This window comes from Tachyglossus aculeatus, chromosome 2 (genome assembly GCF_015852505.1).
Source record: "Tachyglossus aculeatus isolate mTacAcu1 chromosome 2, mTacAcu1.pri, whole genome shotgun sequence".
Classification (NCBI taxonomy): Eukaryota; Metazoa; Chordata; class Mammalia; order Monotremata; family Tachyglossidae; genus Tachyglossus; species Tachyglossus aculeatus.
Window position 1 is genome coordinate 45774262 of NC_052067.1, and position 24075 is coordinate 45798336.

The following is a 24075-nucleotide window of genomic DNA, read 5'->3' on the forward strand; positions in this document are numbered from 1 at the left end:
CAACCCCTGCAGGCTGTGATGGATTGGGGGGTCTGCAGTATCAGCGCATGGCCTATTCTATGCCCTCCCTCCCCTTCAGTCAGAGGACCACTGGCCTGAACTTGCCAGAATATTGACCTGCGCAAAGGTGTCTGCTGTCCAAACTCTCAGTATATGCAACCCTTTGGCACAAGAGACTCAAGTGGACCTGTTCTTTAAACACTTTCTGAATGTGTACCTGTTGTTGAGAAGCAACATGGCCCTAGTGGGAAGAGCACAGCCCTGGGAGTAGGAGGACCTGGGTTCTCATCCCCCAGACTATAAACTCATCACAGGCAGGGAACCTGTCGACCAACTCTGCCATATTGTCCTCTCCCAAGGGCTTAATCCAGTGCTCTGCACACACAGTAAGCGCTCAAAAATTACCATTGAGGATGATGATGATGATCTCGCTCTGCCACTTGTGTGCTGTGTGGCCTTGGGCCAGTCACTTAAATTCTCTGGGCCTCAGTTTCCTCATCTGTAAAACGGAGATTCAATCCCTGTTCTCCCTCCTACTTGGACTGTGAACCTGATGAGGGTCAGAGTCTGTGTCCCACCTGATGATCTTGTAGCTATCACAGTGCTTGATGTATAGTAAGCGCTTCAGAACAAACACAATTACTATTACTATTATTATTGTTATTATCAGAAACCCCTGCAATACTCTTTGCAGTCCTATCCTCAGAAGCCGGCTTCGATACAACGCACATTTAAAAAAAACAAAGTGCTTGTTTTAAATGCTTTTTTTATCTGACATCACCACACACACACACACACACACACACACACACACACACACACACACACACGTGTTGAACCTGCCCACCCTTCATTGATGAAATGAACATTTGTCTTTTTGGACAAGGATAAGCTGCAACCTATCAGTTCTACTCTATTTTCCTGCAGGAAGTGGAAGTCTACATCTATTTCGCAGAGGCATAGAGGAAAAAGCAAGCGGGTTAACAGTGAGTTGGGGCAAAAGAATTCTTCGATGCGATGGGGTGGGGAGGTGGGGATCGGTATCCACAGCAACCAGGACCCCCATCACCCAGCCCAAATGTCTTTGGTGGTACAAGAATTCCTAGTTGGCTTTTTTAGGGTTCATTCTTTTCTTGGCACTTCTGGTTTTAATTGTCTTTTTGGGGCCAGCAGGACGGGGGCCGGAGGGATTCCCTTTGGGTTTGGGGGAGCTGCTCTGGCTCGGGCGCCCCGAGATCCGCTGGTTGGGCATCACTCGCCATTCTTCTTGCAGGCGCTTTTCCCACTCCTGTAGGGACGGTGAGACACAGAGCAGAGATGCGGAGATGGACTCACCAAGAACTGCCCTTCTTGGGCCAGGGCAGGGAGAAGGAACTGTGTCTGCTCTGATGCAGACAATCAGTCAGTCGATCAGGGGTAACGACTGAGCTCTTGCTATGTGCAGAGCACTGTACTAAGCACTTGGGAGAGTACAAGCTTACAGTCTAGAGACTATCAGACAGGAAGTTAATTTCCACTGTGAACATGGCGGGTAATGATGATAATAATCATAATGATGATAATAGAAGCAAGGGGGCCTAGTAGATAGAGCACAGACCTGCAGTTCGGAAGGGTTCTATTCTCAGCACTGCCACTTGTCCGCAGTGTGACCTTGGGCAAGTCACTTCACTTCCCTGGGCTGCAGTTACCTCATCTATAGAGGGTGGATTTAGAGTGTGAGCCTCACGTAGGACATGGTCCATGTCCAACCTGATGAGCTTGTATCTACCCTAGCGCTTCGAGCAGTGCTTGACACTAAGTAAGCGCTTAACAAATTCATTCAATCATATTTATTGAGTGCTTACTGTATGCAGAGCACTGTACTAAGCACTTGGAAAGTACAATTCGGCAACAGATAGAGACAATGCCTACCCAACAACAGGCTCGCAGTCTAGAAGAGGGAGACAGACAACAGAACAAAACAGGTAGACAGGCATCAATAGCAACAAATACTATGATGATGATGATTATTATTATTGATAAGCACTTAGTACAGTGCTCTGCACACAGTAAGTGCTTAATAAATGCAATCGAATGAATTGAATGAATAGTATGATAATTATTCAGGCACTTAGGGCAAACGGTAACCCACTGAGACCGCAAGGTGTCGTTCAGTGTCTGTTGACTTCATCATGGACTTTGTGTAACAGCTGCTTAAAACTCCCCCTGGGGAGGGAGCTTTGGCTCCTGTCCCCTTCCTTGCCTCTCTGTGAGCTGACTGGATGACAGGACCCTCAGCCTGGCCCTGTTTGGTGAACTGAAAGGGGGCACAGGCAGGCCTGGAGGGCAGAACAAACCATTTAGACACCCAGGAAAGCTCAGTCCATGTGGTCTAGTGGAAAGAGCCCAGTGCCTTCCCAGTGCTCAGTACAGCACCAGGCATGTAGTGAGCGCCTAACAAATACCATAGTAAATATATTTATGTGCATAAAAAACAATGAATGAAGCAATGCAGCCATTGGAGAGGCTGTTCTTCTGGAGTTAAGCCTTCTCCAGGATTGGGACACAGTGAGCCCGTTGTTGGGTAGGGACCGTCTCCATATGTTGCCAATTTATACTTTCCAAGTGCTTAGTTCAGTGCTCTGCACACAGTAAGCGCTCAATAAATATGATTGAATGAATGAATGATGGGGAAGCCATGAGACAGTGTGGCCTAATGGAAAAAGCATAGGCCTGGGGAAGTTAGAATACCTGGGTTCCTCTCCCTGCTCCACCATCTGCCTGCTGTGGGAACTTGGGCAAGTCACTTGATTTCTCTGGGCCTCACTTTCCTCATCTGTAAAATGGGGATTCAATACCTGTTCTCATCTTTTTTTTGGTGGGGGTGGTATTTATTAAGTGCTTACTATGTGCCAGGCACTGTACTAAGTGCTGGGGTCAATACAAGATAATTAGGTTGGACACAGTCAAGGTCCCACGAGAGGCTTACAGTCTTAATCCCTATTTTACAGATGAGGTAACTGAGGCACAGAGAAGTGAAGTGACTTGCTCAAGGTCACACAGGAGAAAAGTGGCAGATCTGGGATTAAAACCCAGATCTTCCTCAATCAATCAATCAATCAATCCTATTTATTGAGAGTATACTGTGTGCACAGCACTGTACTAAGTCCTTGGGAGAGTACAATATAACAAAGTTCGTAGACTCATTCCCTACTCACAATGAGTTTACAATGTTAGAGGCAGAGACAGACATTAATATAAATAAATAAATCATGAATATGTATAAAAGTGTTGTGGTGCTGAGGAAGAAGTGAATAAAGGGAGAAAATCCAAGTGCAAGGGTGACCCCCTCCCTCTTAATAATAATAATAATTGTGGTATTTGTTAATTAATTAATTCATTCAATCGTATTTATTGAGCGCTTACTGTGTGCAGAGCACTGTACTAAGCGCTTGGGAAGTACAAGTCAGCAACATATAGAGACGGCCCCTAACCAACAAAGGGCTCACAGTCTAGAAGGGGGAGACAGACAACAAAATAAAACATGTTAAGTTCTTACTATGTGCCAGGTACTGTAGTAAGTGCTGGGGTGGATGAAAGCAGATTGGACTTTGCACAGTCCCCTGTCCTATGTGGTGCTCATGGTCTCAATCCCCACTTTACAGATGAGGAAACAGAGACACAGAGAAGTAAAATGATTTGTCACAGAGAAGCAGCGTGGCTCAGTGGAAAAGAGCACGGGCTTTGGAGTCAGAGGTCATGGGTTCAAATCCCGGCTCTGCCAATTGTCAGCTGTGAGACTTTGGGCAAGTCACTTAATTTCTCTGGGCCTCACTTCCCTCATCTGTAAAATGGGGATTAAGACTGTGAGCCCCCATGGGACACCCTGATCACCTTTTAGTCTCTCCAGCACTTAGAACAGTGCTTTGCACATAGTAAATGTTTAATAAATGCCATTATCATTATTATTATTATTTGTCAAGGCCACACAACAGATAAGTGGTGGAGCCAGAATTAGAATCCATGACCTTCTTACTGCCAGGCCCGTGCTGAATCCACTACACCAAGCTGCTTCTCCTAGACCATAAGCCCTATGTGGGACAGGGACTGTGCCTGATCTGACTGCATTATCCCTACCCCAATGCTTGGCACAGAGTTAACAGAATAGAGAAGTAGTTTGGCCTAGTGGATAGAGCAGGGGCCTGGCAGTCAGAAGGACCTGGGTTCTAATCCTGGCTCCACCACTTGTTTGCTGTGTGACCTTGGGCATGTCACTTCACTTCTCTGGGCCTCAGTGACCTCATCTGGAAAATGGAGATTAAGATTGTGAGCCCCATGTGGGACAGGGACTGTGTCCAACTTGATTAACTTGTATCTACCCAAGGGCTTAGGGCAGTACTTGGCACATAGTAAGCACTTAACAAATATCATCATAAGAAAACGGTGCCTAAAAACACAACCAGGTTTCGATAAATACCACTGATTTAGCAATTACTGCAATAAGTAGTATTATTATTGATTTTAGGTTTGAAAACAGAGGCAGGGCAAGTGTAGGTGTGCAAGCTCATTAGTATGGCAAAGGTTTAGTCTTCCAAGCAAAGCTGCAGCAGGGAATTCTTGTCTTGTTAGACACATACACACACAAACACACACCATGCACCCCCCCATGCCACAATGCTGCTAACAACCTCTATTTTTTTTAAATGGTATTTATTAAGCACCGACTATGTTCCATTTACCATACTAGGCACTGGGTAGATACAAGCCAATCAGGTTGGACACAGTCCCTGTCCCACATGGGGCTCACAGTGTTAATCCCCATTTTCCAGATGAGGTCACTGAGGCCCAGAGAAGTGAAATGACTTTTCCAGGGTCACACAGTAGGCAAGTGGTGGAGGCAGAATTAGAACCCAGGTCTTTCTGACTCGCAGGCCCATGTTTTTAGTTTGAGTTACTCCCAAAGTGCCTGGCACTCTGAGGGAGAATTAGGCTGGCTTGGTACTGTTAAACACTAACTCTTAAGGGGATTTGCAGACACGTGATGATAATGAAAATCTGTTCCTTAGCATCTGAATGGAGTCAGTGCGGGAAATGAAGATTCATTGATTGTACTTACGGTAAATCTTCTGCTCAGCTGGTCTTTCCACTTCTCAACCAGGCAATCTTCAAGAAGCATCATCCTGAGAAGAAAATTTCAGGTGCCTCCTTCACATTCCCAGATTAGTTATGGCTGCATACTCTGACGCTCAGGTTGTCTAAGAATAATAATAATTATCTTTTTTGTTAAGCACTAGCACTGTACTAAGTGCTGGGGTGGATACAAACAAATCAGGTTGGACGCAGTCCCTGTCCCATATGGAGTTCAAAGTCTCAATCCCCATTTTACAGATGAGGAAACCAAGGCACAGAGACATGAAGTGACTTGCCCAAGGTCACACAGCAGACAGGTGGCAGAGCTGGGCTTAGAATCCACAACCTTCTTCTTATTAAAGGTTTGCCTTTCAAAGTCCTACAAAGTTCCTGAAACCACTTTGCATTCATGTCTCCCCTCATTTCAGATGGCTTTTAGGCCCTTCTCTTATTGGCCCTAGTTTCCCCTCTGGCCACTCTATAAATAATTTCTGTAATCTGAAATTTGAGAAGCAGTGTGCTCTATGGATAGAACCTGGGCCTGGGATTAGAAGGACCTGGGTTCTAATCTTGGCTCTGCCACTTGTCTGATGTGTGATCTTGGGCAGATCACTTCAATTCAAGCACTTAGTACAGTGCTCTGCGCACAGTAAGTGCTCAATAAATACGATTGAATGAATGAATGAATGAATGAATTCTCTGGGTTGCAGTTCCCTCATCTGTAGAGTGGGGATTAAGGCCGGGAGCCCCATATGGGACATCGACTGTGTCCAACATGAATAGCTTGTATCTACCTCAGTGCTTAGTACAGTGCTTGTCGCATAGCAAGCGTTTAACAAATACCATAAAAAACTCTAAATCATGCCCAATTTACAAGTCATGAATTGGACAGATGCCTGCTATAAAAAATAACCACAAAACCCTTTCTTTTTCAGTCTTCTGCTTAATAATAATAATGATATTAATAATTATGGTATTTGTTAAGCACTTACTAGTGCTTGTAACAGTGCTTGACACATAGTAAGCGCTTATCAAGTACCGTAATTATTATGTGCCAGGCACTGTACTAAGCTCCGGGGTGGATACAAACAAATAGGGCTGGACACGGTCCCTGTCCCTCATGGGGATCACAGTCTCACTCCCCGTTTTACAGATGAGGCAACTGAGTCCCAGAGAAGTGAAGTGACTTGGCCAGGGTCACAATGCAGACAAGGGGCAGAGCAGGGATTACAGCCCATGATCTTCTGGACTCCCAGGTTCGTGCTTTGCCCTATGCCATACCGCTTCTCAAGTTGCAGAGTTACTCTTGCAAATTCAGTTCAAACAAGGGTGGTCAGTTCCCGTTTAGGACAAATTGAAAGCACAGACGAATGAGCTCTTTCCAAATCAAAGTTACCTCAGAGACCCACCAAAGCAGTTAATCTGAAGCTTGTATCCTCTATTGGAGCTTACCTAGAGTGCCACTCGTAGCACATAATGAGAACATCTTGGTGGGGAAGGGTGTGTGGGCACTGGCATGATGAATTAGTGATCAGGGAGACTTGCATTCCGAGAACGGGTGCTGACGACTTGAAAATCTCTTTCACATCAACCACGGTCGTGACTTCATTGCATCCGCTCCTCTGCACAGCTTTGACTTTGGCGTGAATAACTGCGGGGCGGGGGGAAAGCACAGAAGCATCGTCAGAGCCTTCTGAGGCTAAACTTAGAGGAAGGGGAGATAAGCCCAATAATTGGACATTTGGGAGGGCGGGTTTCCAGTTGAGAATTTGATGGATAGAGGCCCAAACCATCACCAGGTTCTAGCTGACCTCACCTTTATAATGATAATACTTGCGGTATTTGTTAAGCGCTTCCTCTGTGTTGAGCACAGGTCTAAGCACTGGAGGAAATCCAAGATAATCAGGTAGGACACAGTCCCTGTCTCACTCGGGTCTCATAGTCTAAGTAGAAGGGAGAACAGGGGTTGAATCCCCATTTCACAGATGAGGAAACTAAGACACAGAGACGTGAAGTGACTTTATTCATTCAGTTGGATTTATTATGTGCTGTGTGCAAAGCACTGTGCTAATTGCTTAGGAGAATATGATGTAACAATAAATAGACCCATTCCCTGCCAATCAATGCAATCCCGCACCCCTCAGCCTAGCTGCCATTCACAACTCAAGATAATTCCAGAAGGCAAAAGCCCTTAAGGATGCAGTTGTTCAGAAAAGTAACTATCCCACACTTCCTCATTCATTCAATCGTATTTATTGAGCACTTACCGTGTGTGGAGCACTGGACTTAGCGCTTGGGAGAGTACAATAGTCATTCATTCAATCGTACTTATTGAGCACTTACTGTGTGCAGAGCACTGTACTAAGCACTTGGGAAGTACAAGTTGGCAACGTATAGAGACCGTCCCTACCCAACAACGGGCTCACAGTCTTGAAGTACAATTCCCTGCAAGTGTGCTTTTGTGACCTTCAGAGGCAGGACGCTGGGCTGGATGAAGCACTGGTGCCCATGATTTTAGATGAGAAGTAAATCCTCGACTTTGGACAATTAAATTTAAGCGAAACGTCTCACCTAATTATACACTCTATTTCAGCTCTAAGACACACCAGTGCAATTTATTTATTTATATTGAAGTCTGACTCTTCATCTAGACAATAAGGTCAAAGTGGAGAGAATGTGTCCATTGTTATATTGTGCTCTCCTAAGCGCTTAGTACAGTGTCTTGCAAACAGTAAATGCTCAGTAAATATGGCTGAATGAAATGAAACTGATTCAAATTTCAACGCTGTCTCTGTTTATTGTTATATTGTACTCCCCCAAGTGCTTAATACAGTGCTCTGCAAATAGTAAGTGCTTAATAAATACCATTGATTTATGGATTGATCGATTGAAAAATCCACAGTGTTGTAGTGGAGGGAAGGGAGAGGGAGGATGGAGTATCTGGTCACCAGACAGTCTCCAGTGAAAGTCAGCTACTTCATTTTACTGCTAATGATGATGATGATGAAGATGATGATGATGATGATGAGAATTGTAGGCATTTGCTAGGTGCTTCATGTATGCCAAGCACTGTACTAAGCACTGGAGTGGATTCAAGATAATCAGGCTAGGACTAAACCCCTGTCCCATATGCAGCTCACAGTCTAAGAAAGAGGGAGAACAGTTATCGAATCCCCATTTTACAGATAAGGAAGTTGAGGCACAGAGAAGTGAAGCAACTTGCCTAAGGGCACACAGAAAGCCAGTGGCAGAGCCAGGACAGTTCCTCTGATACTCAGGCCCATGATCTTTCCACCAGGCCACACTGCTGAAGAGGAAAAATTCTGGTTACCCTGTCTCTGAGTACACTAGCGTATCTACCTCACTCAGCTTTAATTTTTTGAGTATTTTTTGAGAAGCAGCATGGCTTAGTGGAAAGAGCACATGCTTGGGAGTCAGAGGACATGGGTTCTAATCTCAGCTCTGCCATTTGTGTTGTGTGACCTTGGGCAAGCTACTTAACTTCTCTGTGCCTCAGGTACCTCATCTGTAAAATGGGGATTAAGACTGTGAGCCCCACGTGGGACAACCTGATTACCTTGTATCTACCCAGTGCTTAGAACAGTGCTTGGCACATAGTAAGTGCTTAACAAATACCATAATTATTATTATTATTCTTAATGATGATGATGATTATTATCTAAGGATTCATTAGTGACTTGTCCAGCTCCTGCATGACATCTGTCAACCCAACTGAAGATGAACATGACAACCGTAAAGTACAACTTAAAGCTGGTTGGAGGCAGGGTGGCTCTTGGGCTGAAGACAGGGAAGGCTGTAAAATGTGTGGGTCACCTTGAATTATGGGGTCAAGTCTGCTATTATAGGTACAATTTAAGAACAAGCTTCTTTCTCTCTAAGTTATTCAGACTGATTCTCGACGCTCCCCAAATTCACTTTGCTCTTCACATTGGACATCTTGCATTATTAGGGTCACGGAGCACAGGTGTGGGAGCACGAAGGTCATGGTTTCTAATCCTGACTCTGCCACTTGTCTGTTGTGTCACCTTGGATAAGTTGCTTCACTTTTCTGGGCCTCAGTTACCTCATCTGTAAAGCGGGGATTGAGACTGTGAGCCCCATGTGGGACAGGGACCGTGTCCAACCCGATTTGCTCATAACCACCCCAGCGCTTAGTACAGTGTCTGGCGTCTGGTAATCACTTAACAGATACCACAGTTATTATTATTAAGGCCAAAGTAAGGAAAATCCGGGGGTGGGATCAAAGCCCTGTAAACAAACTGGTTTCACTAGTCCTCTCACCATAGCTGTAGTTCTTGCTCAGGTAGGTGGCCAGTGTAGCTTTCACCTTTTTGCACTTGCACCGATCTCGGAAAAATGAGACAAGAAAGGATTTAGAAAGTAAACTGGGCCCAGAGGAGAAAACAGACGGGATCTCGATGAAGCATAAACTCACCGGGGCTGAGGTGTTTGCAGTCAGCATCTACAGGCTGTTCTGGAATATCCATGTCTGAAGTGACATCCATCCACTTCCCACCTGGAAAATATTGGGGTTCAGACCCTGCAGAATTGGACTGTGAGCTCCGCTTATTTTTTCAATGGTACTTGTTAGGCGCTTATTGCGTACCAGGCACTGTACTAAGCGCTGGGTAGATATAAGCTAATCAGGTTGGACAGAGTCCACGTCCCACATAGGGCTCACAATCTTGATCCCTACTTTACAGATGAGATAACTGAGGCACAGAGAAGTGAAGAGACTGGCCCACTAGCCATGCTGCATCTTAAAATTTTGACTTCCAAATCAGTCCAGCCAATCACAGGAGATTTCAGGGTATGGACGGGCAGGGATGGTGAACCTCTAAAATCAGGGCCCCATGAGACTAAAATGTAACAAGGGTCTCCTTCTGCTTAGCAAACAGGCTAATACTCAAATGGTATATACCCTAGTGCTATCTACTGACTCCCAAATAGAAGAAAGAATTCTTGGATGCCCTCAAGGCTAATCAATTGTATTTTATCAATCAATGATACTTATTGAGTGCTTGCTGTGTGCAGAGCACAGTACTAAGCACTGAGGAGAGTGCAATATAACAGAGTTGGGGGGGGGGGGGCACATTCCCTGCCCACAATGATCTTACAGTCTAGAGGGGAAGATGGACATCACAATAAATTACAGATATGTAAATATGGATAGGTATCTCAGAGATCATACCACTGTCCATGAGAGGAGGTCTTAAAAAATGTGATCCAGAGCTGGACTGGCCAAATTCCAAACTTGAGCTATGTAACTCATTTCATAAAGGGGACTTTGATTTCTGAGGAACCTGGCAAATAAAGAAAACTGTAAGATGCCACAGTAGCCATTTTGGGAACAAGGAAACCCAGCTCCCAAATATGGACTTTTGACAGAGAATGGATATTTGTCGCAGACACTCTCTGCTTAGCAGTCATTAAGACTATGAGTGTGGCAAAGCGGGATGGATTATCGAGATCAGTTTGGCAAGAGGCCTAGAAATGGGAGCAAGGGCCTGGGAGTCAGAGGACCTGGGTTCTAATTCTGGCTCTGCCACTTGTTTGCTGTGTGACCTTGGGCAAGTCACGTCACTTCTCTGAAACACAGTTCCCTCATCCACAATACCTGTTTTCACTCCTACTTGGTCTGTAAGCCCCAGGGAGGACCTGATTATCTTGCATCTGCTGCATCATTCAGTACAATGCTCAGCAAATATTAGTATCTTAATTATCACCATTATTATTTCACTATTATTATTATTTTGTTGCAGGTATTACTGCATACTTGTAACAAAATAGGAAATGTATTTACATCACCTTGTAGCTCCTCATAATCATACCAATCAGAGGCCTATGAACAATGAGGATAATAATAATAATAATAATAATAATTTTTTTATTAAAAGCTTATTGTGTGCTATGTACTGGGGAAGAAACAAAATAGTCCAATCAGACACAGTCCTTGTCCCATATGGGGCTCACAATCTCTGCTTGGATGTCTTCCTGTCACCCCAAACTTAGCATGTCCAATCAATCAATCAATCAATCTTATTTATTGAGTGCTTGCTGTGTGCAGAGCACTGTACTAAGCGCTTGGGAAGTACAAGTTGGCAACATATAGAGACAGTCCCTACCTAACAGTGGGCTCACAGTCTAGAACAGAACTCTTTATCTTCCCACTCAAACCCTGTCCTCCCCCTGACTTTCCCATCACTGTAGAGGGCACCAGCATTCTTCCTGTCTCACAAGCCCATAACCCTGGTGCTATCTTTGATTTCTTTCTGTCATTCAGCCCACATATTCAATCCATCACTATATCCTGTCGGTCCCAACTTCACAATATCACTAAAATCTGCCCTTTCCTCTCCATCCAAACTTCTACCACCTTAATGCAATCATTCATCCTCTCCTGCCTGGATTACTGCATCAGCCTCCTTGCTGACCTTCCAGTCTCCTGTTCCTCCCAACTCCATTCCATACTTCACTCTACTGCCCGGATCATTTTTCTTCAGAAACATTTAGGACATGTCTCTCCACTCCTCAGAAACCTCCAGTGGTTGCCCATCCACTCCCTCATCACACAGAAACTCCTTATCATAGCCTATAAAGCACTCAATCACCTTTCTCCCTCCTACCTCACCTCGCTACTCTTTTACTACAACCCAGCCCACACACTTCTCCTCTGGTGCTAACCTTCTCACTGTGCCTCCATCTCACATCTCCCTGGCCCATATCCTGCCTCTGACCTGGAATGCCCTCCCTCCTCAAACCTGAAAGTCAGTGACTCTCCCCCGGCTTCAAAGCCTTATTGAAGGCCCATCTCCTCCAAGAGGCCTTCCCTGACTAAATCTCGTTTTCCTCTTCTCCCACTCCCTTCTGCATCGCTCGGACTTGCTCCCTTTTCTCTTCCTCCCTCCCAGCCCCACAGCACTTATGTCCACATCTGTCATTTATTTATTTATATTAATGTCTGTCGCCCTGCCTTCCAGACTGTTAGCTCCTTGTGGACAGGGAATGTGTCTGTTTATTGTTGTATAGTACTCTCCCAAGCGCTTAGTACAGTGCTCTGCACACAATAAGTGCTCCAAAAATGCAAATGAACCAATATAAGGGAGGGACGGTAGCTATCTTTTCCCCATTTTACACAGGAGGAAATATGGAGGCCCAGAGAGGGTAAGTGACTTGCCCAAGGTCAAACAATGGGCCAGTGGCAGAGCTGGAACCCCCCGCTCCCTCTTCCATGTTCTTCCCACTGGACCACACTGCTTCTTAACGAATGTCTCTCGTGGGAATACAGGCCTTTTTTTCCATTATTATTGTTATTATTCAAGTGCTTACTATGTTCTAGGCACTGTTCTAAGCACTGGGGTAGCCACAGGCTAATCAGGTTGGACACAGCCCTTGTCCCACATAAGTATTCCAGTCTCAATCCCCATTTTACAGATGAGGTAACTGACGCCCAGAGAAGTGAAGTGACTTGCCCAAGGTAACACAGCAGACAAGTCATGGAGCTGGGATTAGAACCCAGGTCCTTCTGACTCCCAGGACTGTGCTCTTTCCACTAGGCCATGCTGCTTCTAAGCCTCTTCCAGCTCATTTAGCTATGAGCGGCATCTTAAACTCTTTGAGATAGTAGCTCAAAAACTGTACTCATCAATTACTGGATTGATCAATCAATCAGTGGTATTTACTGAATCAGTCAGTCAGTCATTCCTATTCATTGAGTACTTAACTGTGTGGTACTTAACTGTGTGTAGAGCACTGTTATAAGTGCTTGAGAGAAGCAATGTGGCTCTGTGGAAAGAGCATGGGCTTGGGAGCCAGAGGTCATGGGTGCTAATCCCAGCTCTGCCATTTGTCAGCTGTGTGACTTTGGGCAAGTCATTTAACTTCTCTGTGCCTCAGTTACCTCATCTGTAAAATGGGGATTAAGACTGTGAGCACCATGTGGGACAACCTGATCACCTTGTATCCCCCCAGCACTTAGAACAGTACTTCACACATAGTAAGCACTTAACAGATGTCATTATTATTATTATTGAGAGAGTACAATAGAACAATATAACTGATATACTCCATGCCCACAGTGAGCTTACAGTCTAGCTGGGGAGACAGACATTAATATAAATAAATTCCAGATATGTACCATGGCCTAGTGGCAAGAGCACAGGCTTGGTAGTCAGAGTAAGTGGGTTCTAATCCCAGCTCTGTGACTTGTCTGCTGTGTCACCTTGGGCAAGTCACTTAACTTCTCTGTGCCTCAGTTCCCTCATCTGTAAAATGGGGATTAAGACTGTGAGTCCCACGTGGCACAGGGACTGTATTCAACTTGATTACCTTGATTCTATCCCAGTGCTTAGAAAAGTGTTTGGCACATAGTAAGTACTTAACAAATACCATGATTATCATTATTATTATTACCAAGTGACCTGGGGCTGAGGAGAAAGGATGAATAAAGGGAGCAAGTCAGGGTGATGCAGAAGGGAGTTGAAGAAAAGGAAAAGAGGGCTTGGTCAGAGAAGGCCTCTTGGAGGAGCTGTGTCTTCAATAAGGCTTTAAAGGGGCAGAGAGTCACTGTCTCTTGGATTTGAGGAGGGAGGGTGTTCCAGGCCAGAGGCAGGATATGGACAAGAGCTGAGCAATGAGATAAAGGAGATGGAGGTACAGTGAGAAGGTTGACATTAGAGGAGCCAGGTGTGCGGCCTGGGTGGTAGTAGGAGAATAGCGAGGTGAGGAAGGGAGGACAAGATGATTGTTTTAAAGCCAGTGGTGAGGAGTTTCTGTTTAATGCAGAGGAGAACGGGCAACCACTGGAGGTTCTTGAGGAGTGGTGAAACATGTTCTGAACGTTTTTGTAGAAAAATAATCTTGCTGTCTGCAAAACACTCTTCAAAGTGTTAGGGAGAGTATGATATCACAGAATTAGTAAACACAATCTTTGCTCAGAAGAAGCTTGCATTCTAGAATGGGAGACAGTCATTAAAATAAGTTACATAGAATGTACTTAGAATGTGATCCTCTTGTGAAATCTGATTATCTTGTATCTACCCCAGTGCTTATTACAGTAAGCGCTTAAAATATCACAATTATTATTATTACTACAGTTAGTAAGCTCATTGTGCGTGGGAAATGTGTCTGTTTATTGTTATAGTGTACTCTTCCAAGTACTTAGTACAGTGCTCTGCACACAAGTAAGCGCTCAATAAATACAATTGAATGAATGAATGAGATAGGGGAAATGGTGAAGTAGAAGAATCTGTTCAAAAGTGTTGTTGGTCTGGGAGTGGGGTGAAGAGGAAAGTATTCAAAGGGTACAGACACAAGTGCTTAGGCAATGCAGAATGAGGGTCAGTAGGATGGAAGAATGAGGAGTGAGTCAGGGCAGGCCTTTTGTGGGAAATGAGGCTCTGAAGCTGATTTGTAGGATAAAAAGAGGAATGATTTCTGGACCAGAGGGTCAATATGGGCAAGGGGTTGGTAGCGAGATGGATGCGATGGAGGCAACAGTGCCAAGGTTGGCTTTAGAAGAGCAAAGTGTTGGGGGTGGGTCGTAATAGGAGATTAGCCAGGTTAGACAAGGTGATTGAGTGCTTTAGAATTTCTGTTGGATGCAGAGGTGGATGGGCAACCACTGGAGGTTTTTGAGGAGTGGGGAAACTCGGGCTGAATGTATTTTAGAACAGTGATCCTAAAAACATGAGCTGGAGTGGGGAGAGACAGAAGGCAGGGAGGTCAGCAAGGAGGCTGACACAGTAGTCAAGGCTGGATAGGAGAAGCACATGGATGAGCATGGTAGCAGTTTGGATAGAGAGGAAAGGGCGGATTTTAGTGAGGTTGTGAAGGTCAGACTGAGAGGATTTGGTAACAGGTGGGTTGAATGAGAGAGATGAGTTGAGGATCATGTCAAGGTTACATGCTTAGGAGGCAAGGAGGATAGTGGTACTTTGATGGGAAAGTCAGGGGGAAGACAGGGTTTGACTGGGACATTTGTTTGGGACATTTTAAGTTGGAAGTCTCAGCGGGACAGTTAAGTGAAGATGTCCTGAAGGTAGGTGGGAATGTGAGATAGCAGAGGCACTGTACTCTCGGAGGCAGGTGCACAAGAGGATATGCTACTAGTTAATGACAAAGAAAAGTTTCCTGGCTCTGCACATTTTGGGCAGGCAATAAGTTTGGAGAAAACCAAAGCTATTCCCCTTTCATAACTCCCTGGGAAATCCCATTCACAGATAAATCTTCTCAATGCCCCCCCACCCCCCGCTACACACAAACACACATGCACACACACACTCTCTGGACTTCATGCAGGACTCCTTTCAATTGTACACGGATAGCAGCATGGCCCAGTGGTTGGAACTTCGGCTAGTGAGTCAGAAGGACCTGCGTTCTAGTCCCAGCTCTGCCACTTGTCTGCCACGTGACCTTGGGCAAGTCATTTCACTTCTCTGGGCCTCAGCTCCCTCATCTGTCAAATGGGAATTAAGACTGGAAGTCCTGTGTGGGACAGGGACTGTGTCCAACCTGCTTACCATGTACCTACCCCAGCACTTAGAACAGTCCCTGGCACTTGGTAAGCACTTAACAGGTACCATTTATCTAATAATATATACATTTTAGAAAGAGCTGGGAAGCAGAATCAAGAAGAACAGCATGCTCTAGGGCAGATACCCAGGAGGAACAGGGCTGCAGAGGGCCATCAATGTATATGTATATACCTGTATATATACCTGTATATATGTATATATGTTTGCACATGGTATTATGTATATATGTATATATACCATCTGTCAGTGGTATTATGTATATATGTATATATCTGTATATATGTATATATGTTTGTACATATTTATTACTTTATTTATTTTACTTGTACATATCTGTTCTATTTATTTTATTTTGTTAGTATGTTTGGTTTTGTTCTCCATCTCCCCCTTTCAGACTGTGAGCCCACTGTTGGGTCGGGACTGTCTCTAGATGTTGCCAACTTGCACTTCCCAAGCACTTAATACAGCGCTCTGCACACAGTAAGCGCTCAATAAATATGATTGATTGATATGTATGTACCTGTATATATGTATATATGTTTGTACATATTTATTACTTTATTTATTTTACTTGTACATATCTATTCTATTTATTTTATTGTGTTAGTATGTTTGGTTTTGTTCTGTCTCCCCCTTTCAGACTGTGAGCCCACTGTTGGGTAGGGACTGTCTCTAGATGTTGCCAACTTGGACTTCCCAAGCGCTTAGTACAGTGCTCTGCACACAGTAAGCGCTCAATACGATTGATTGATGTGTATATACCTGTATATATGTATATATGTTTGTACATGTTTATTACTTTATTTATTAATTTTACTTGTACATATCTATTCTATTTATTTTATTTTGTTAGTATGTTTGGTTTTGTTCTCTGTCTCCCCCTTTTAGACTGTGAGCCCACTGTTGGGTAGGGACTGTCTCTAGATGTTGCCAACTTGTACTTCACAAGCGCATAGTACAGTGCTCTGCACACAGTAAGCGCTCAATAAATACAATTGATTGATAGATCAAGCTGGTACTGTACTGGATATCTAGAGCATCTACAGGCGGCACCGACTGGCTTCTTGGGCTATTTCACTCATGTCCCAACAAGCCATACTCAGTCTTAGATGGCAAGACCCAATGGCCAACAGCATGGTCCCCTGAGATGCCATCAGATGTGATGCAGCGGCGGATCTGGGCTCACAGCCCCTCTCGGGCAACCTGCAGGTGGGGCAACTTCAGGGCAGAGTGGCCAGTTCCACCTCCGGGTGGGGTGTGGGGCGGGCTCGGTGGGGGGGACCCCTCATCCCCTTCCCACTTCTCGCCCCCTTCCATCCGGGACCACTTTCATTCTTTCATTCGGTCCTATTTATTGAGCACTTACTGCATGCAGAGCACTGTACTAAGAGCTTGGGAGAGCGCAGTCCTGGGAGGCCTAGGTTGCGATCAATCAGGGGTATTCAAATACCTAGTACAGTGCTTTGCACCAGTAAGTGCTCAATAAATATGATTGAATGAATTTGTGGTGCACTTACTGTGCGCAGAGCACCGTCCTGAGAGTTGGGCGAGTACAGGTCTGTAGATATAAGTTGTTGACAAGGTAGGTAAGGAGCAGACGCAGGTCAAGGAAAAATAATGATTATAATGGTACTTGTTAAGCGCTTACTATGTGCCAAGCACTATTCTACGCACTAGGGTAGGTACAAGTTAATCAGATTGGACACAGTCCTCGTCCCACATGGGGCTCACTATCTAAATCGGAGGGAGAAGAGAACTGAGGCCCAGAGAAATGAAGTGACTTGCTCCAGGTCACCCAGCAGACATGTGGTGGAACCGGGATTAGAACGCAGGCCCTTCTGACTCCCAGACTCCCATGCTGCTTCTCCACTATGCTCCTATCCAGGGCAGATCTGGTTATGGGGGAGGACCAGCCCCACCTTTGGGGGGGAAGGGGGCATAGAGGCAGAGATGAGAAACCCCCAGGGGTAGGGGGACAGGGACAGAGAGAGTTAAGATGTGGAGTGGATGAGGGGCGGAATGACACGTCCAATGAAGGGGTGAAGAAAAGACTATTTTCTGAATGCCAGGGACTCAGTGTAGTCGGGTGACACCATGGTCTGGGCCGGATTCACAAAGGACAAATATAAAAATGGGGGAAGGGAGGGCAGGGTTGGGGGTGGGGGCCAGGAGTGCTTGGGTTCCCAGAATCCCCCAGAAACAGACTCCTATCCCTTCCCATCTTTCCCTCCCCAAGGGCAACAAGAGAAAACCATTCTTCCCCTTTAATTATAATGATGGTATTTGTTAAGCGCTAACAATGTGTTCTAAGCACTGGGGTAGATACAACCTAATCGGGTTGGTCACAGTCCCTGTCCCACATGGGGCTCACAATCTTAATCTCCATTTTACAGGTAAGGTAACTGAGGCACAGAGAAGAGAAGTGATTTGCCCAAGGACACACGGCAAGCAAGTGGCAGAGCTGTGATTAGAACCCATGACCCTCTGATTCCCAGGCCTGTGCTCTATCCACTACACCATGCTACTCTTCTTGACTGTAAGCTCGTTGTGGGCAGGGAAGGTGTCTGTTATATTGTTGTGTGGCACTCTCCCAAGTGCCTACCTCGGTGCCTTGCACAAGGTAAGTGCTCAATAAATATAATTAATTGATTGATAAGCAGAGAGGAGTGTAGGCAGAAGACAGGGAGAAAGGGAAGAAAGGAAGAAGGAGCAAGTAAGCAAGGGGGCACTGTCTCCTTTCTCCCTCAGGACACAGCAAAGTTTCTGGGTTTGGAATGGGGGGAAGCAGGAGGTTTGGTGCCAGAGTGGATGGACAGATAATAATAAGTATTATGGTACTTGTTAAGAAAAAAAAAGGTGGAGGAGGAGGAGGTCGTCCGGAGTGACCCAATTTGATAATCCCATGCACTTAATACAATACTCTGTCTGCACATAGGAGTCACTTAATAAATCCTCTTGATTGACTGATGGATCATCAGCCCCTACAGACAGGGAGATGTCGGTCCCTCAACAGGGTTGACTCAGTGATTACAGGCGACAGTGAGTGGTCCCCAACCCTTGAGGGAGAGAGAATCAGTATAGAACACAAACTCTGCCGGCCCTTGAAAGGCTTACAGCCTAAATGGGGATTGGGGAAGAGGGGTGGAGAGCAATGAGACATGAACTGCTGATTTATGAATGGGGAAATTAAACTCAACCACAAACACGGATGCATCATTTAGTAAAAAAAGAAGGGGAGCATGGGGAGGGGGGGGAATGTGGGAGGATTAAGCAGGGAAAACCTCTTGGAGAAGAAGGAAGAAGAGAAGGAGAAAGAAGAGGAGAAAGAAGAGGAGGAGGAAAAAGGAGAAAGAGAAAGAAGAGGAGGAGAAGAAAGGAGAAGGAAGAGGAGAATGAGAGGAGGGGAAGGAAAAGGACAATAGGAAGAGGAGAAGGAGGAGAAGGCGGAGTTTAGAAACAAAGGAGGAGGAGGAGGTGGAGGTTTGGAAGAGAAGAGAAGGAGGAGGAGAATAGGAAGCGAGGAAGGGAAGGAGGAGAATAGGAAGAGAGGAGAAGAACAGGAAGAGAGAAGGAGAATAGGCAGAGCAGGGAAGGAGAAGAATAGGAAGAGAAGGAGGAGAATAGAAAGAGAGGAAGAGAAGGAGGACAATAGGAAGAGAGGAGTAGAAGGAGAAAAAAGAAGAGGAAGGAGAAGGAGGATAGGAAGAGGAGGGGAAGAATAGGAAGAAAAGAAGGACAAGGATAGAAAAAGGAGGTGAGAAGGCTAAGAAGAGGAGAAGGAGATTTGGGAGAGGAGGAGGATAAACAGGATAGGAAGAGGAGACGGGTAGGAAGAGAAGGAGGAGGAGAATAGGAAGAGGAGAAAGATAAAGAGGTTAGGAAGAAAAGGAGGAGGATAGAAAAAAGGAGGAGAGGAGAAGGCTAGGAAGAGAAGGAAGAGGAGAAGAAGGAGAATCAGTAGAGGAGGAAGATAAAGAGGGTAGGCAGAGGAAAAGGGCAGGAAGAGAAGGAGGAGGAGAATAGGAAGAGGAGGATAAGGAGGATAGGAAGAAAAGGAGAAAGATAGAAAAAAGAGGAGGAGAGGAGAAGGCTAGTAAGAGAAGGAAGAGAAGAAGGAGGAGGAGAATAGGAAAAGGAGGGGAGGATAGGAAGTGAAGGAGGAAGGGAATAGGTAGAGGAGGAGGATAAAGAGGATAGGAAGAGGAGAAGGGTAGGAAGAGAAGAGAATAGGAAGAGGAGAAGAATAAAGAGGAAAGGAAGAGAAGGAGGAAGATAAAAAGGATAGGAAAAAAGGAGCAGGAGAATAGGACAAGGAAGAGGATAGGAAGAGAAGAAGGAGAATAGGATGAGGAGGATAAAAAGAATAGGAAGAGAAGGAGAAGGAGAGGAAGAGGAGGCAGTGGAGGAGGAGAGGAAGAGGAAAAAGAGAAGGAGAATACAGAGGATAGGAAAAGGAAGAGGATAAAGAGGCTAGAAAGAGAAGGAGGAGAATAGGAAGAGGAGGAGGATAAAGAGGACAGGAAAAGGAGGAGGATAAAGAGGATTGGGAGAGGAGGAGGATAAAGAAGATAGGAAGAGAAGGAGGAGGAGAAGGAGGAAGAGCAGGCCTTGAAGAAGGGGAGGAGGAGGAAAAAGAGAAGGAGAATAAAGAGTATAGGGAGAGGAGGAGGATAAAGAGGATAGGAAGAGGAGGAAGAGGAGGAGGATAGAGAGGATAAGAAGAGGAGGACGATAAAGAGGACAGTAAGAGAAGGAGGAGAATAGAAAGAGGGGGAGGATAAAGAGGATAGGAAAAGGAGGTGGATAAAGAGGATAGGAAGAGAAGGAGGAGAAGAGGAAGAGGAGGAGGATAAAGAGGGGAGGAAAAAGAGGAGGAGAAGAAGGCGTCCGTGGGCAGCGCTCTCTTCCGTCCCTGGTGTGCAGAAAGCCCCCTTGCTCCCTCACGGGCGGAGTTGGAGGGGTGGGCCGTCCCATCGAAGCCCGGGAAGGGGGAGGCAAGGCGGAGAGGGAGGAGAGAGCGAGGGCGGGGATGCTCGGGGGAAGAAGGAGTTGGAGCGTCGCGCGCAAAGCTCTCCAGGACCCCGGAGAGCCAAGACGTCCGCCCCAGGAGCCCCCCGAGCCCCGGGACTCCCGGGCCGGGGTCCGGAGGGGGAGAGGGGGCGTGGGAGGGGTCACCTCCCTCCCTCCCTCCCCTCGGGGTGCCCCCGGGCCCCGGGCCCGCTGCGGGGGGCGGCCCAGCCCGTGCGCTCTCACCATCTCCAGGGTGGGCGACTATGGCCTCGGGCACCAGGCAGACGCCGCGCTCGTATTCGGGCAGGTGGTCGCAGGCCAGGCTGTCGGGCCAGCTGTGGTTGTACCTGTTGACCAGGGGCTCGCAGCCTCGGCGGGCGCGTTGGCACACGGCCCGGCAGGGGGGCACCGGGCCGGGCAGCAGCAGGTCCCGGGCGCAGATGGGCGCCAGCAGGGCGCAGAGGAAGAAGCGCAGGGCCGCGCTGCAGTTGGAGGCCACCAGCTCCTCGTACTGCTCGCTGGCCAGCACAGCGTTGTGCTGAGTGCTGTGGTAGAGGTGGTTGGGCATGCGGGTGAGGTTCCAGGGCATGTCCAGGCAGAGGGGCACCCGCACGGGCTCGCAGGGCGCGCCCCGCCCGGCCCCGGCCCGGCCCGGCCCCAGCCCCAGCCCCAGCCCCAGCCCCAGCCCCAGCAGGGCGCTCCGGGGGCACCCCCGCCCCATGCCCGCCCCCTGGACCAGCCTCCGCCTCCCTCTCGCCCCGGCCGCGCTGCTGGGACACAGCGCCTCGCCGAGCCTCGTTTATCCTGCCGTTCCCGGGACACGTGACCGGGGGCCTGACCCCTCCCCGCCCCCCCGGCTGGCCCCCGCGTCCTCCCCTCTTGTCCCCTCCCCCTGCATCCCTCCCTCGTCCCCTCCCCCTGCATCCTTCCCCTTGTCCCTTCCCCATGCGTCCCCCCTTGCCTCCTCCCCCTGCATCCTTCCCTCCCCCTGCATCCTTCCTCTTGTCCCCTCCCCCTGAATCCTTCCCCCCACCTCCCTCCCCTTGTCCCCTCCCCCTGCATCCCTCCCTCGTCCCCTGCCTCCTTCCCCTTGTCCCCTTCCCCTGCATCCCCCCCTTGCCTCCTCCCCCTGCATTCTTCCCCCCACCTCCTTCCCCTTGTCCCTTCTCCCTGCATCCCTCCCCTTTCCCCCTCCCCCTGCATCCTCCCTTTCCTCTGTATCCCCCCTTTCTCCCCTTGCCGCTCCCCATGCATCCCCCCTTGCCCCCTCCCCATACACCCTTCCCCCCACCTCCTGAATCCTTCCCCTTCCCCCTCCCCCTGCATCCCTCCCCTTGTCCCCTGCCCCTGCATCCTCTCCTTGCCCCTCCCCATGCATCCCCCTTGTCCCCTCCCCCTGCCTCCTCCCCTTCCCCTGTATCCCCCCTTTCCCCCTGCATCCTCCCCTCGCCCCTCCCCATGCATCCACCCTTTCCTCCTCCCCCTGCATCCTTCCCCCCCCAGCTTCCCTCCTCTTGTCTCCCCCCCTGCTTCCCTCCCCTTGTCTCCTTCCCCTGCTTCCCTCCCCTTGTCCCCTCCCCCTGCCTCCATGCCCTTGCCCCTCCCCCTGCACCCCCCCTTGGCCCCTCCCCCTGCATCCTCCCCTTGCCCTGTTTCCCCCCCTTTTCCCCTGCATCCTCCCCTTGCCCCTCCCCATGCACCCCCCTTGCCTCCTCCCCCTTCATTCTCCCCCCACTGCATCCCTCCCTTGTCCCCTCCCCCTGCCTCCATCCCCTTGTCCCCTCCCCCTGCATCCTTTCCCCTCCCCCTGCATCTCCCCTTGCCCCTCCCCTTGCATCCCACCACTTTTCTCATCTACCCCTGGCTGGGTCCCTGACCAGCGGCCTGGCTCCCTTCCTAACCCTTCCCCAGACCCCCACCCCCACCCCCAGTTTGGCCTAGGATACACCTCCCACCCCAACCGACCAGAAGGAGGCTGTGTACTGGAGGCCCCTCCCACCTCTCCCCCTCCTCCCTCCCGCCCCAGCCTTTCTCTTCTCCATCTCTGGCCAAGACCCCCAGACAGCCTGAGCAGGACTCAGAGGATGCTCTGATGGGAGCTGGATCGGCCCTGACCAGTCGGCTAGCCGGCTGGGCTACATCCCGATTAGTCTGGCATGGCTCTGAGCCAACCAGCAACACCACCAGCATCTAGCCGGCTGGGCCAGGACCCAGTTAATCTGACACGGCTCTGAGCCAACCAGCAACACCGCTGGCATCTAGCTGGCTGGGCCAGGACTCAATTAGTCTGACGGGGTTCTGAGCCAGCCAGCGACACCACCGGCACCTAGCCAGCTGGGCCAAGACCCAATTAGTCTGACACATAGTTGAACTCCTGATTTATAACCTACTATGTGTTGGGTGCTGGAATGGGACCCCACTGTGTGCAGAGAGCTGTTCTAAGCACTCACTTTTTTTATGGTATTTGTTTAGGGCTTACTGTGTACCAGGCACTGAACTAAGTACTGGAGGAGATACAAGCTAATCAAGTTGGACACAACCCCTGTCCCACATGGGGCTCACCATCCTAATCTCCATTTTCCAGATGAGAAAACTGATGTGAAGTGACTTGCCCAAGGTCACACAGCAGACAAGTGGCAGAGCTGGGAATTGAATCCGGGTTCTTCTGACACCCAGGTCCCTGCTCTATCCACTAGGCCACACTCCTTCTTACTGGGGCAGAGTGCTGCATCAGTCACCTAGAGTAAGCAGAGCACTGTACTGAACACCTCTGTGTTTACAGCTCAGGACTGGGCATCTATTGTGTGCAGAATCCCGTGCTGGGTGTCCACTGTGTGCAGGGCAGGATACCAAGCACCATTCAGGCACAGATCGCTGTACTGGATGTCTCCGCTGTGCTGATTGTTGCTGTGGCCATAGTATTTACTCTTCTATCCCCAAGACCATTCCAATTGGGTTCCATGCAAACATAGCATTAAGCAGTAACATAATTGTGGTATTTGTTAAGTGCTTACTATGTGCCAGACACTGTACTAAGCGCTTGGGTGGATACAAGTAAATCAGGTTGGACACAGTCCTTGTCCCACATGGGGTTCACAGTCTCATTCCTCATTTTACAGATGAGGAAACTGAGGCCCAGAGAGGTGAAGCGACTTGCCAGAGGTCACACAGCAGATGTGAGCTGGAGCTGGGATTAGAACCCGAGGCCTCTGACTCCCAGGTCTGTGCTCTAACCACTAGACTATGCTGCTTCTCTAAAGGATGGGGTAGGATGAGTGATTGTACTAATGTGGTAGTGGTTTGGATGGAGAGAATAGGACAGACCTTGGCCATATTGTGAAGGTGAGACAGGCAGGTTTTGGTGACAGATTGGATATGTGGCAATGAATGAGAGAGCAGA

At 47.9% G+C, this 24075-nt stretch overlaps 1 protein-coding gene across 1 annotated transcript; it reads right to left on the bottom strand.

The window, feature by feature from the left end:
• Positions 1-613: 613 nt before the first annotated feature.
• SFRP4 (secreted frizzled related protein 4) lies at positions 614-21327 on the bottom strand (the record flags this gene model as incomplete). The annotated part of the gene is made up of 6 exons (XM_038761939.1): positions 614-1288; positions 5096-5159; positions 6562-6760; positions 9412-9477; positions 9566-9646; positions 20919-21327. Coding segments are annotated over 6 exons (1005 nt in total), but the record flags the coding sequence as incomplete, so codon positions are not given.
• Between the last annotated feature and the right edge of the window lie 2748 nt (positions 21328-24075).